Consider the following 15,415-nt stretch of genomic DNA (forward strand, 5'->3'; position numbering starts at 1 on the left):
TACGATGCAGGAAAGATTTAAGCTACATTTTTTTTTTAATTTGGGTTTGTGTGCATTTTGAAGACTAGTGCTATTAAATACTTGCTTGACTTTTTAATTATACCTTAAATAAATAATCAGTACTTTGAAAAGTACTTTGAGTACTTGAGTAATTGAGTGAAAAGGTATTCATTCTCAGTAGCAGTACAGTCTTACCAGTTACTCACTTCTCTCGGCAGTGGTTTTGCTTTGTGGTCTAGGTAGAACTGATTAGTCATAGACCTGTCCTCTTAACCTATCATTTTGTTGATTCAAATAAGGATATTCTGGGTTGTTGACTACTTGTTATTCTCTTCTCCCAATTTCCTGTCCTCAAAAGCTAAAATAGAGTTTACTTTGAGGAGGCTTCATGAACTACTATTATTAATGCTGTTTTCTTCATTAGTTGGGGGCAGAGAAGAATCGAAATTACTTTTATAGAGAAAAACAATTGCTAACATTCTATATTAACTAGTCTGGGAAAATGGTTATTTACTGGATTTCTTTAATGACTTAGTATAAGTGCCTCACACCATAAAAATGTTTTTAGGGTCTTCTGAAAGTTTTATACACGTTTTAAAATTTTTTAAATTTATTTGACAGACAGAGATCACAGGTAGGCAGAGAGGCAGGCAGAGAGAGAGGAGGAAGCAGGCTCCCTGCTGAGCAGAGAGCCCGAAGTGGGGCTCGATCCCAGGACCCTGGTATCATGACCTGAGCCGAAGGCAGAGGCATTAACCCACTGAGCCACCCAGGTGCCCCTGATCTACGTTTTTAAAGAATTTGAAGCTATGCTTATATCACACTTCTTTTACCTGCATTATAAGGTGTCTTTATCTTCTAGAAAGTTGGTTCTTTTCACTTTAATGAATATTACCTTTCATATAATTGATTTTATGTATATTATACAAGCACATTTGACTTTTTAAATTGTCTTTTATTAGCTGTGGGTCATCAGGAAGAACTGCTGAGAAGACAGGTCTTAGTTTCAAGTCTGATCAAGTGAAGGTCAAGCAAGAACCTGGGACTGAAGATGAAGTATGTAGCTTTTCAGGAGCTGTGAAACAAGAAAAGACAGAGGACGGCAGGAGGAGTGCCTGCATGGTAAGCTCCCACTGGAGCCTGTCAGGGATTCAAGGAGGCCATTTCATGGATTCTTCCATCTCTGCATATTAGACTGAATAGTGGTTCTACGGACACTTACTTATTTTTGGATATTTTTGTCTGGTATAATCCAAATCTCTCTGTAATTCAAGTTTTTCATCTAAGTGTCAGCTGTAATTTGTCATAAAAGGTTTAATTGTATTAAGAATTCATTTTGAAATGATCTTTTAGTTTGTTATTGGTCAGTATTTTGCCATGATTCTAAATTGGGTTCTATTTTGTTTTGACTTCATTAGTCATCTCAACAGTCTCAGGCCACAAAAGATCCTTTACTGTTTTCCTGGATCTGTGAGTTCAGGATTAGGACTGCTGATGTGAAAGAAGTTTAATGATCAAAGAGTGGTGTGATGGGAAGATTGCCTTTGGCTTATGAATTATTAACCATTTAAGAGTTTTTCAGGTAGAACATTTTATAAAATTTATAATACAGAATGAAGGAAGGCCTCCTATTCCTCCTCCTGTGCTGACACCCCCCACTCTCCAGCAGTAAATTTTGATCTTGTTTTTTTTCTTCCTGCCCAGGCTTGGGTGTCATTTTCTACTTGGTTAGCGTATAGACATTTCAGGTTGGAGTATTAGGATATATAACACAGTATATGTACATTTGAGAGCAAAGGGATTTAGTCTTGTATTTGGATTAGTGTCCCATCATCCAGTATCCGATTTAGAAAGTGCTTGCAGAAAACTGAGTGCAGAAGGGTGGTGAAAGATTTCTTTACCATTTTCACAATCTTCTTACTTTAGTAAAATGATGATAGGTAGGCAGAATAACATTTCTTAAAAGCTGTGCAACAGATTCTTGGGTGAAAAATAGGGTATCATAATCAGCTCTTTGTAGGAAAAGTATAACCCTATGCTCACTTTACAATCAGTGTGTTTAACAGTTTGATTAATTTTCTTATTATCCAAGTGAACCAATATTAGAGTGTGCTATAAAATCATAAATTAACATGCCTAATACTTTTGGATTTATTTTCTTTCCTTTCTGTCACTAGTGTCATTTCCAAATTAATTTTAAGTTATGTATATGTGTATTGACATAATTCTTAAGTTACACGCACACTGCATACACTAAGGATTAAATGATTGTTTAAGAATTTGTCCTCGTTTTGTTTTAGTTGAGCAGTCCTGAGAGTAGCTTGACACCACCTCTTTCAACCAACCTGCATCTAGAGAGTGAGTTGGATGCATTAGCAAGCCTGGAAAACCATGTGAAAACTGAACCTGCAGATACAAATGAAAGCTGCAAACAGTCAGGGCTCAGCAGCCTTGTTAATGGAAAGTCCCCAATTCGAAGCCTCATACACAGGTCGTCAAGGATTGGAGGAGATGGCAGTAGCAAAGATGATGATCCAAATGAAGACTGGTGTGCTGTCTGCCAAAATGGAGGGGATCTCTTGTGCTGTGAAAAATGTCCAAAGGTCTTTCATCTAACTTGTCATGTTCCAACACTTCTTAGCTTTCCAAGGTACCAGTGAAATAGTTGATTTTTTTTGTGCTTGTTTATTTTTATAGGCTAAAATACAAACAAAATTGTCCCCGCAGATGGCCTTCCTAACCATCGCATACTGTTTCTGTAAAATAGGGAGCCTGTTACTCCTTTGATAGTACCTTCTAGAGAAACTGATAGCTGAATGGTGAAATGTCCAAGATTTAAGTAGTGTATGAATGGTAAAAAGTAGACTGTTTCCTGGCCTTCAGTTTATACTTAGTATAAGCAAAGTAGATAAAACTCTAAATTATGAGAGAGGTCTGGGGTGTTGGAGAAGTTAGTCAATTTCCTATTGAAGCTGAATTTTTTACCTATTGCCGTCAATCTTAATAGGGTCTACAATAATTTCACTTAAGAATACTATTCGGGGGCGCCTGGGTGGCTCAGTTGGTTAAGCGACTGCCTTCGGCTCAGGTCACGATCCTGGAGTTCAGGGATCAAGTCCCGCATCAGGCTCCCAGCTCCATGGGGAGTCTGCTTCTCCCTCTGACCTCTTCGCCTCTCATGCTCTCTCTCACTCTCTCTCAAATAAATAAATAAAATATTAAAAAAAAAAAAAAGAATACTATTCGGTGGGAGACAGCTCTGTTGTGTCTTACCTAGAACCTATTATTCTGAAGTTTGAAAGCTTTTGAAAGGCATTTTAAATGAAAAAGTACTTTGTAAAAAAGCTTTCACAGCTTGAATATTTTTAGGTATTGCTTCCTCTTGACCCCTGGAAGCAGTTCATTGGTAGTGCCAGCCTGGAGCATTGTGTGCACATTTCTCATTTAACAAGTTGTGTTCGTACTATTTTGTCTCCAGTTGATTTTGTAGACCAGTTTCCCTCTTCCCAAACCCTTACCTCCAAATAACCCTTTTAAGTGACAATAAATAGTGTTCTTGGGAAAGCCCAACTTTTTTCTGCCTGTAGATAAAACATTCACATTTCAGTTGAGTAAATGAAGCAGTGAATTGAGTAAACTGAAGCAGTGATTCCAGTTGAGTAAATGCTACCCATTTTGAATAATTCAACCTTTTGGATTAGAAAAATACTGGCTATATAAACAGTGCCAGAATATTTTTCTGAAGAATCATAACTCTTACCTAGGTCTTAAGAGAGGTACATTCATTTGCCAGAGATGTAACAAGGGCCTTCTTTTATTTTACTCTTTTATAGAAGAAAGCATTGACATTTTAATGTTGTAATTAAGGCTTTTCATATTTTTCTTCCCTTTGGGTAGTAACATCTGCTGGAATGTTAGAATTTTGCCACTGAATGCTTCCTCTCAAAGGCTGATACTTTGGAAGGAATTGGAACTGTTGGAAAAGACTGGGATGGTCTCAAGATTTAGAGTTTCTTTATGGTGGGGGAGAGAAGGGAAGAATTACTGGAAATGAACCATTCTAGAATTTATGGTTTGATGGAAATCCTGATGTAAACAAACTAGACTGAGCAAATTTAAAGGATAAGGGGTATATGTACATGTGTTTGTACTTATGGAGATATGTGTTCTTGGCTTTTGACTGGCCGTGGAGAAGAATTGTTTTATTTTTGGCATATTTAATACATGCCATACCAATATGGGATACCTGAGGAGTTCCGTAACCCATACTCTTTACTTTTTTGTGAGCGTGGGGTCATTGTGAGATAGTAATGGGGTTGACATTCTGTCTTCTGCTGTAAGTACTAACCCTCAACTTGGTGTTATGAAGAGATTGCTTTTGAAATGCAGGGCTACAGTTTTATAAAGTGTTCTAGAAAGTAATTAATTGAAGACCGGGAAAAGTTTTGGGAAGCTTTTATCAGACAACTTTGAGATTTGACAAGAATGCAGCCTTTCTTCCCCTCAAAAAACCGTGGAAGGAAAGAAAAACTGGAGACTTACTTCCAGAGAACTAGCTTCTCTAGCATGGGTTTTACTATAATTACAGGGACTAATTGCCTGTTTCTCTCTTTAGTGGGGACTGGATATGCACATTTTGCAGAGATATTGGGAAACCAGAAGTTGAATATGATTGTGATAATTTGCAACATAGTAAGAAGGGGAAAACTGCACAAGGGTTAAGCCCCGTGGACCAAAGGGTAAGTGTCATATAAGTTGGATTTATTATTAGGGATTCTGTAGTTGTCTGGCTATACACTGGAGACTTTACATCCAGCTTCCTCATACTTAACATGTCCCAACCAAAAGCATGATTTCAAAAAAACATAAATAATAAACAAGCAAATAACAATGTAAAAACTGCGCTCTTCTCTGCTATTTCCCATCTTTAAATGGTACCACCATTTATTTCTGTTGCACAAGCCTTTCTAGTGAAAGATCAGGAATGACCCTAATACAATTTGCTTACTTGTCCTCACCATCACCTTCTGAGATAGCTATCATGGTGGTTCATCTGCACTGTCATAATAAACTTCACTCAGACTCCCTGAGTTTACTCTTGACTCTTTATACTGTAGTTTTCTGTACTGTATGTAGTATTTTTTTTTTGTAAGATTATAGAGAGCACAATGTGGGGAGGGGCAGAAGAAGAGGGAGGAGAGAATCTGAAGCAGACTCCATGCAGAGCCCAACCCAGAGCTTGATCCCACAACCCTGAGACCACGACCTCAGCCCAAATCAAGAGTGGGATACCCATCTGACTGAGCCACCCAGGCGCTCCTACATAATATTTTTTTAAAAAATATAAACATGTCTGTCACTTCCTAATAGCTTTCTGTCATTAAAAATAAAATCCAGGGGCGCCTGGGTGGCTCAGTGGGTTAAGCCTCTGCCTTCGGCTCAGGTCTTAATCTCAGGGTCCTGGGATTGGGTCCCGCATCGGGCTCTCTGCTCAACAGGGGGCCTGCTTCCCTCTCCTTCTCTCTCTCTGCCTGCCTCTTTGCGTACTTGTGATCTCTATCAAATAAATAAATAAAATCTTAAAAAAAAAAATGAAATCCAGAATCCTTTCCTCATTTCAGTCAGATTTCTGCTAATGTGGTCTATAGTCTCTTCTCCAAAAACAAAAGCTTTCTGGTCATTACAGTTAAGTTTGGCTCCGATCTGGTGTATGTACTTGCGGAATCCCCCTCTAATATCTGTTTAGCGTGTACTGGCTTCTATTAAAAGAAGTTTAAGCAAATGAAAACTATAAATGTAAAATGCATTTCAGTTTACTTTTGACTGTATAAAAAATTCTAGAATTGTATTGAGAAGACATAGTTTGTATTTAATTTTAGACCTGCATGGCGTCATTTCAGGAAAAGAAAGAATAATATGTGTCCTTCTTGCATCAGAGAATAGCAAAAGCAGTATTTTATAGATTACTATAGATAACGAGGTAATCTTGCGGTGCCTGGGTGGCTTATTCGTTAAGCATCTGCCTTCAGCTCAGGTCATGATTTCAGTATCCTGGAATTGAGACCTGCATCAAGCTCTCTGCTCAGCTGGAGACTTGCTTCTCCCTCTCCCATTCCTCCTGCTTGTGTTCCCTCTCTCATTGTTTCTATGTGAAATAGATAAATAAAATCTTTAAAAAAAAAAAGTTACTAGGTAATCCTAATTACTAGGATTTAGAGGATTACCTAGTAATCTATGAATTTTTACACAGAATGCTATGTTGCTTTTATGACTCCTTTCCATCTCTGTAAATAGTCAGTAGTAGTTAATTTACCTTAGTCATCATCTAAGAACAAAAGCCGCCCTCTATTTTCAATAAATTCTTTAAAAGTAGAACAGAAGGTAGTCTCAAAACTAAATGGGAGGGGTGCCTGGGTGGCTCAGTGGGTTAACTCCTCTGCCTTCGGCTCAGGTCATGATCCCAGGTTCCTGGGATCGAGCCCTGCATTGGGCTCTCTGCTTAGCAGGGAGCCTGCTTCCCTTCCTCTCTCTCTGCCTGCCTCTCTGCCTACTTGTGATCTCTCTCTGTCAAATAAATAAATAAAATCTTTAAAAAAAACAAACAACTAAATGGGAAGCAAGGGAAACAAGATGGTTTTCTTTGGGTATGTGTATTTAGATAAGTCAGTATATAGGAGGCATATATTGAGTTTGTTGTAATAAGACTTTGTATTGATAGAGTTCTCTTAAGAATATCTTATTAGGGGAATAAACATTTCATGTGTTTTCCTTTCTTTGTTTTGGTCCAGAAATGTGAACGACTTCTGCTTTACCTCTATTGCCATGAATTAAGTATTGAATTCCAGGAACCTGTTCCTGCTTCGGTGAGTTGTTTACTTTATGACCTTCCTAGTGAAGAAGCTTGGTATAAGACTTGAGAGTATTGGCTCTGGTCTTAAGGCTTCTCATCTTAGTCTTCTTGAATAATCTCAGCCTCTCCAAGGTTCAAGTTTCCTTCTCTAATGCTATTTCTTACCCCATTTTGGATATTCCAAGAACACATAGGAGACCTTTATAGAACGTTTTAGCATAGTACCTGCTAATTATCAGTACCTGATAATGTCAGTACGTATTAATCCAAAATTTTATTAGGGCTCTTATGGATGTGTGATTCACTTGTCAAATATTGCATTTTGTTTTTTAAAAGTTTTTGTTGCTGTCATGACAAAGTAATGAATTTAACTTCTGTGTTCTCTTTCACTTTTAAAATGGACATAAGGGATATAGATGTAATGGAAAGAATCTTGGACTAAGAGTCGGAATACTTAACTTCTCCCAGTTCTGCCATTAACTAGCCTTAAAACTTTGGGCAAATTTCTTAATTTTCTGCCTTTACCTTTTTAAACATATAGTGGGAGTACTGGACTGAAATATCTCTAAAATTCCAGTTCTATGATTCTAGGCTCTGTACCTTGGGGAGAAAACAATCTCTATGTAAGTATTAATTTGAATAAAAATGTAAAATTGAAGCTTTCACACTGGTTCTTATCTTATGAAGATAAGCCCTCTTTCCGAACAGTCTAGATTAAGAAAGGACTGGAAATTTTGCAAGTCAGTGCTCTTTGATTATCTTAAAGAAGACTTTTTGTTAGGAATAAAGCTCTAAAGTCCCATAGGAAAAGGAATATCATGGGTGCTCAGGCTTCATGAATGGAATGAGAATATGCTATATACATTTGCTCACCATCATTTGTTGAATTAAGACATTGTTGAATGCCAAGCCTGTAATAGAATATTAAATAGTCAACTTGTTTACTGGGTAGGCTCAGAAAGGAATTTTAAAGCACAAAAGCCCTAGACACAGGAACATGTTTTATACAAATAGTAACCATCTGATACTAGGAAGTTTGTCTTCAAGTATAGGGATTTTACAGTAGAAAATAACTTTAAAATATTTCTTTTTGTGAACTGTTTAAATAGCTTCTCCAAGTTCAATTGTTTCTTGAGAATACAACTTTCTGGCTAAAAGTTGGGGCCAGAACACTCTCTGGCATGATCATTAAAGGGTTAATGAAATTTTTCTTGTGTTATTTATCCTCTTTTTCCTCTGTTGTTTTATGTCCAGAGTCCTTTGTGGTATAAAGTTATAGCCTCTAAAAGACAACATTCTAATGATAATAATAATAAATTTTGTTTTTATATTTTCTTAAAAAACAAAATAAAACAAAACTCTTCAGGTGTCATAGTATTCTGATGAGCCAGATGTGTCCTTAACACTAATGTTGGCTAGCTTTGCTGATCGAGTTCTTTCCAAATCTCCTTACCACAGATAGAGCTTTGAGGCCTTCATAACCATTAAGACTGCCACAGATTCTGAATATGATTTGGTTTTTATGATAAATGATTGGGGCATAAGATTTAAAATACCTTCACTATACCTAAAATTTTCAAGTAGCTGGCTCAGTAATTAATATATGCTGTACATTTTCAAATAAAACAGTTTGGTATTTTTGGAGAATCCTTAGCTATCCTTATTTATTTGTTTCTTTAGATACCAAACTACTATAAAATTATAAAGAAACCAATGGATTTATCTACCGTGAAAAAGAAGCTTCAGAAAAAACATTCCCAACACTACCAAACCCCAGATGACTTTGTGGCTGATGTCCGTTTGATCTTCAAGAACTGTGAAAGGTTTAATGAAGTATGTTAGCTTCCAAACTATAAAGTCTTGGATTATTAGTTTTTGGTTTTTGCTTGTTTATTTTTTTATTATATTTTTCCTGCTAAGAGATTTTTCTAATTTGATTGAAAAATTTTTTTTCTCCTGCAGTTGTGTCAAAAGTAAAATTTGATTGCATCCACAGCTCTAATGAAAGTTTATTGTGTATAATTGGAGTATATTTTTGAAGCTGAGGGTTGAGATATACAAGTATAGAGAGTAGACTGTAGTTAAGTATATGGAAAATGATTATTAAATAGTCTATATTTGGGGTTCATTTAGGAAAGGCACTTGTACTGGTTCTTTTGATTTTATTATTAACGTAGGTTAATAATGTTAACCTATTAAATGTAGAACCCTGAAATCATAAACTAATTTCTGGTGGCTCATCTTGAATAGTAGCCCAGAGTATATGATGTTGAGTTTTCTAATCTCAGCAATACGACTTTTATTAACTTCGGTTGTGTATTTTTTTTTGAGGATAAGGATGGGCTCTCCTTGAGGAAAAATATGCTATATGACTCACTTCTTCAAGGAAATTGTTTTGTTTTCTTTGAGAAAAGGCAAGTCTCTTACTGTTAGAGAAGATTTTCATTATTCTATGAGAAGAAAATGGAATTAGATAAGAATCTACAAAACCTTTAGAAAGCTCAATAGTAAAATATCTTTATTACTGGTGAAATTTGGTGCCATATGACTATTACTAAAAGGACATCAAATCATTTAACATATACTCATAGCTACCTCTGGAAGCATCTAGATGACCTTTTTAATATTTGGGGGAAAAAAATCCTTAAGGTTAAAAGTATAGTGTAGCAGTATACTGCAGAAAGTATAGTAAAACCTTACTCACTTGAACTTAAAATTGATAGAGTTCCACTTTTTGTCTTACTTTCTAATCCAGTTAGATTATTTTCAAATAAATGTGCTTTTATGAATTGTAGCTAACATCTGCAAGGAAGAAGACACATTTTATCTGCTTTAGCAATGATTAAATAATTTATGGTTAACAAATTGCCATACAGATAGAATTCTAAGTGGTTTGTTGATGGTTTGGCAGTTTCTAAAAAGCAACATTTCTTAATATGATTAGTTTTTTTGTCTTCATGAGATTGATGTATTCAGTCAACCGCCATTTCCGATTGACTTACTAATATAGAATTTGAAAGCATTCTTGAGGTTTCACAGTAGGTTTAGTAACAGAACTTTGTAAAGAAAGTGGTTCCATGTTCTGTAGAATTTGAGAAAGCACTTAATCTGGTTATAGCAATTTGTTCCCCCTAGTATGGCTGACTTTCGTCGCCAATCCTATGCAGTTTCATAACTTTAGAAAGGATTATAATTTCCCTTTTTTTTTTTTGACTCTGGTATCCTTTTTAGATGATGAAAGTTGTTCAAGTTTATGCAGAAACACAAGAGATTAATTTGAAGGTAAGCTTTTCAGACCATGCAAACTTGGTGAAGGAATATGCATTACCAACAGGTGAATATTCCTATCTTTTGCTTGCAGGCTGATTCAGAAGTAGCTCAGGCAGGGAAAGCAGTTGCATTGTACTTTGAAGATAAACTCACAGAGATCTACTCAGACAGGACCTTCGCACCTTTGCCAGAGTTTGAGCAGGAAGAGGATGATGGTGAGGTAACTGAGGACTCTGATGAAGACTTTATACAGCCCCGCAGGAAACGCCTAAAGTCAGATGAGAGACCAGTACATATAAAGTAAAATGACATGAACTTAAATAATTGTTTAAAAAAAAAGAGAGAGAGAGAGAAAAGAAAACCTTTTATTTAAGTGTTGCTGGAATATCCTGCCTACAGTGGGCACCTCCTTGAAGAAACTGATAGCTTTTACACAGTATTAGATTGAAGTAATGGACAGAAGTCACTTCTTGTCAAGAAAGGGGGAGAGAACTCTGTTTGCAACTTTAAAAGTAAAAGCAAAAGCGAAATGATTTGAAGATTCTGTAACTAAAGAGGATGGTTCTTTAGAATGGCAGTTGTTGGTGATCATGTGGTATTGATTGGTGCAGGATGCTGGGCGTACAAGTACATATTTGAGGGTCATGTCGCTTGATAAATTGTTTCTTTGGACAGGAGTGCACAGATACTAAAAACAACTTTCACGTCTCCCCTTCCACACACATACATACTGGTTTGTTTTCTAGGTAAAATCAGAGTTGCTCAGATTCCACTTTGATGTCAGTGCAGATGTGCATTGAATCATGCCATGACATTTTTTCTCACTTTGATGCTGTTGGGCCTTAGTTTTTATATTGGTTTAAAGAACTCAACAGTAGTTTTATTTTCTATTTATACCTAGAGTCTAGAAAACATCAGTGATCATCATTTAATCACTTTTAATGGTCTGCTGAAATAAATACAGTAACTTTTCAGTGGCAGATCTTACAGTAGTCATTTCCAGGAAAACACTTCCACACAGTTGCACTTCCCAGTCAGACCATCTGATCATACAGTTACTCCCATCAAAGGCAGAATGTTCGTTTTAAAATTAATCTAGTTTTCTGTACATTTGAATTTGATTGAGAAGGTGACAACTGGCTCTTATCCAGTCTTCCTTCATATCAGTTTTCTGATAGACCACTATTGGCAAACAGTTATCTGTCAACTACCAAATGTGTAAAATTTTCTGTATTTCACTTTGTCTTATTTGTAAATAGTGAACTAAAACTTCTGGCAGATCAGCAACATTTGCTGAGCCTGTTTTTTAAGCTAATGTGTATTCTTACTAATGTTCCTATCAAGAATGGATTTGTAATATATGCTGTCTATTTCTAATGTTCACATTCATATTTTGAGGTTCTATCTTATTTTAATAGAGAACAGACTTCTCAGAAAATCTTCAGAAGCAGCTTATTATTAAATATCAAACTATTGAAATAAACCCGGTGGGGTTAGATTACTCATCTGTCCACCAAGTGGGACATTTGCATGGACTGGGGGCTTAACGGACTTAGAAGAGGCCTGTAAGTAAATCCTGAAAATGAGCCAATCCCCACTTGAATGGTTACTGGAGTAAACCCACCTTTACTACCCTGAGTTCAGCCCCTGAGGCAGATAAACCACCTTGGCTTGGTTTCATTTTTCTTCTCTTCATTTGTGATGCTCAGATCCAAGATGTGTGTTCTAGACTGTGTACAGGCTTCTCTTTTGTTGGATTAAAAAATTTAGTCCTACTTTTGTATGGACACCTTAGAATAAAAGTGACCAAAATAGAAGACTTGCCATTAGATATTTTTCAGACGTCAGCAGATTTGTGGCAAATCATTTGCCTTTTTAAAACTTCGGCTTCTGCAGTTCAGACAGTAGACTACTCAGTAAAAATTATTTGGCATAATTGTCTGAGGTAAATATTTTTTAGTGCATATTGAATCAAATAAAGTGCTCTAAAGAAATTATTATACAAATTCCTTTGGGTTGTTTTTCTTTTCTTAACAAGCGTGGGGGGTAAACATGAATATTAATCAGGCCTTCTGATGGTGTACGTAAGTGGTGTTGATTTTATTACTGCTGTTGACTTCATTCTGTGACTTTCTTTTAGCTTCTCTTTCAGTTTTGTTATAAGTTCAGCTTTAAAACTTACACCGAACTGTTTTATCATTTTACTCACATTTCAGATATCTAAGAAGAATTTTCTTAAAAGAGGGAGAGAATCGTTTTATAATCCTTTATTTATGTGCATTTCCCTCTTTCCCACAACATTTATGATTTGAGTTTAGCAGACATATCTAGGGCATATTTGGGAAAGTGAAGAGTAGCAGTATAACTTCCTTTTGTCAAGCCATTTATTTCTAATATTTTACACTTGTTCTTCAGTTGAGTCCTTTTCATGATTCTTAATTAAGTCTTTTATATAGGTTCTACCAGTGGGGGAGAAATTAAATTTTAATATTTATTTCTTGATATTTAGGGCCTTAAAAAATAATGTGTTCCCTTAAAGATATTTCTATGTTCGGTGAAAAATTTTTTTTTTCTTTTAAGATTGGTTTTTGAAAAGCCACTTTACTGTCAACATTTAATAGACTCCATTTCTGTTAATAGAAGACAATTCATACTACTGAGAATTTACTATTAAGTAAATAGCTATCAACACACTACCCTTAAATGCAAGTTCAGATTTCATGGAAGCTTTTTTCTTGTACACTGATCGTGTATTCCTAAGCTGATTTGTTCAGCCACTATCTGATATAATCATTAGAAAAAGTATAAAAGCTTAAATTGATATTCAGATGTCTTTATGTTTTTCTATTAATTTATATTTCAGAAAAACAAACATTTAACGTCAATTCCTAAAGGCAGTTTAATACTCTTTCTTTATTAAAAGACAGTATTTTAGACATGGAGATGTTAAATGTTAACTTAAAAACTTGCAGAACTTTGCAATACTTCATTTCTGATCTTCCATCAGAACACTAAAAACAAAGTGTTCCTCAGTCTGTTCTGGTGGCCTAAAAAAAATTTTTTTTTTTTTTAAAAGCTCTTGGCTCAGCTAATTCACTGAGTAAAGGAATTGTTTTGCAAGGTGAAGCATGTACATGTCCCAAAGTATGGTTAGATTGTAGGTCATGATCTATATAGAAACATTGAATCATTACCACAGAGATAATAAGGCATTGGCTCTCTTGTTGAAATTATTCTTTTTGGAATCAACGAGGTACTTTCTGACTTCAATGTCTTATATAAAGGAATTTTAAATAATATTAAAGTCAGCTAATCTCACTTTTTGTTGTAACAATTTTTGAGGTTTTTAGTTCATCCAAAGAAATAATGTTTTTAAGTAGAAGCAAGAGGTTTATAGTGAGCAAATTGTTCGTTTACCAGTTACCTCAGCAGGTCTCCTGCCCATGTAATTATTAGTGATGAGTGTTAATAATCCGGTAGATTTAGGTCTTCTGACTGTGCCCTCGGATTTTGGCCTACCACATGTTATTCAGTAATCTCTTAGTATCCAAATTGGGAGTAGATGCTGTGGCCCCCCTCTCCCTTGGCCTTTTAAGTCCCTTAGCCATTCCCACTCACAACACAGGATGTATAAAGATCTTGTTTCTTGTTGAAGTCAACACTGCTTATTTGCATACTCAGCATTGGATTGGTGAGTAGTTTTTATAAAATGCACCCACCCTAACTCCCTTAATTAGAACAATCAGATTCTTAATTCATACCATCTGTATTAATAATCTGCTGAAGATGATCCAAGGTTTTCAAGGTGTATCAGTTTGATCTTGAATTCAACCTGGATGCTTGCTTTTATTTTTCTGACAGTTCTCTCCTCCTCGATAAAGCAATAACACTGCTTTAAGTCTGTTGCCTAATAGGCATATCATAGTCCTCTCCCAGATGGTGATTTTATAGGAAAGTTTGTATGCATATCACCCAGTCTATCTTTTAAAAAATAAGAAATTTAAATGTACGCTGGAGCTTATGACAATATATTGTGGCATTTTATTTTAAAAATTGGGGAAAGTTGCATATTTTTTTAAAAGTAGGTATTTGAGTAAAAAAAAATTGAAGGTACTTTTTTAAGAAAAAAAATTTATATGCCACAGTTTACATAGACATTTCAGATTTCAACATGTACTCTTGGATATGATGGTTTCTTTACTTGGCCAAAATGCATGTAAAACATATCTTCCATCTTAGTTCCTTGTGTTTGCCTTCGTGGTCTTTTATATATTTTTTATTGTATCTGAGAAAATTATCTTCAAAAATAGGTCAATTTGGACGTATTTGTCATAATCATACTACAAAATGTACAAAATTAAGTTTAGCCCTTTTCTAGCAAGTAATCTATAAAAAATGCTCTTCTTTAAAATTCACCAAATTTGTATGTGGGAAGGCACTCAAATGATTTTGTAGGTGCCACTGCAATATTCCCTTTCAGGTGTGGCCTAAATTTCAGTCTTAAGAAGGAAGTGCTTGTCTGCTCCTGGTCTGAAAAATGTAGGCATTTACTATGTTTTAAATCACAGTGAAACATGTATATAAGCCTATAAAAACGGTGTGTGCAATCTGAAAGCCTGTTATTTTCTATGTAGACATACACACGAAAGGGTTAAATTCACAGCCTTACTAGTTCCTTGCTTCCAGTATTTCAACTGGTCTCCTCCCCTCATTATTATTATTATTATTATTATTATTACTACTACTACTACTACAACTATTATTTTTGCACATAATTAACTACCCTTCAATATGATTCTTAAAGAAAAAGTGCTGTTTCTGTGGTATTGTATTCTCTAAATAATCATATTTAATTTTTTAAAACAAGGTTGCAGTTTCTAATTGTTCCGTTCCTGTGTTTTTTGCTGGTGTGTATTAAAAGCAAGATTTTCTTTTTCATGGTTATTTAATACATTAGCTGCCTGTAAATATTTCTTGTTATAATGCTCTGGAATGTGTTGTAGAAGTTGTATTAGATTAGTTTAAAGCCTTGTTTGAAAGCCACATTGTTTTGGTTATTTCTATTAAATTAGAAAATTGAAAAAGTTTGCAGATGAATTCCTTTTTTCTTCCTCTTTGAGTTGATATGTAATCATTTTAAGTTTATTTGAAAAATGTATACTGTGTGTCAGGCACTGGAGATACAGAAGTGTCCCTGCCTTCACAAGTATTGTTTAGACTCTGAGAACAATGCGTGTTACAATAGGGATCAACACAGAACATAGTAGGAAAATACAAGAAAGGCTCTAACACCAA

The 15,415-nt window shown here is 35.3% G+C and overlaps 1 protein-coding gene across 4 annotated transcripts in view; it reads left to right on the forward strand.

Annotated features, from left to right (window-relative positions):
- TRIM33 (tripartite motif containing 33) overlaps positions 1 to 15,204 on the forward strand; it is a 115,691-nt gene extending 100,487 nt beyond the window's left edge. The window contains exons 14-20 of one of the 4 annotated variants that reach the window (XM_032361146.1): positions 963 to 1,122; positions 2,301 to 2,650; positions 4,616 to 4,739; positions 6,789 to 6,863; positions 8,531 to 8,683; positions 10,069 to 10,132; positions 10,212 to 10,322. In XM_032361146.1, coding sequence (XP_032217037.1) covers positions 963 to 1,122; positions 2,301 to 2,650; positions 4,616 to 4,739; positions 6,789 to 6,863; positions 8,531 to 8,683; positions 10,069 to 10,125 — 919 coding nt within the window. In that variant the 3' untranslated portion in view covers positions 10,126 to 10,132; positions 10,212 to 10,322. Of the gene's footprint in view, positions 1 to 962; positions 1,123 to 2,300; positions 2,651 to 4,615; positions 4,740 to 6,788; positions 6,864 to 8,530; positions 8,684 to 9,181; positions 10,045 to 10,068; positions 10,133 to 10,211 lie in introns of those variants that run through there. The other 3 variants (XM_032361143.1, XM_032361145.1, XM_032361144.1) reach the window with 3 other exon arrangements.
- The last annotated feature ends 211 nt before the right edge of the window (positions 15,205 to 15,415 follow it).

Source organism: Mustela erminea, chromosome 10 (genome assembly GCF_009829155.1).
Source record: "Mustela erminea isolate mMusErm1 chromosome 10, mMusErm1.Pri, whole genome shotgun sequence".
Lineage (NCBI taxonomy): Eukaryota > Metazoa > Chordata > Mammalia > Carnivora > Mustelidae > Mustela > Mustela erminea.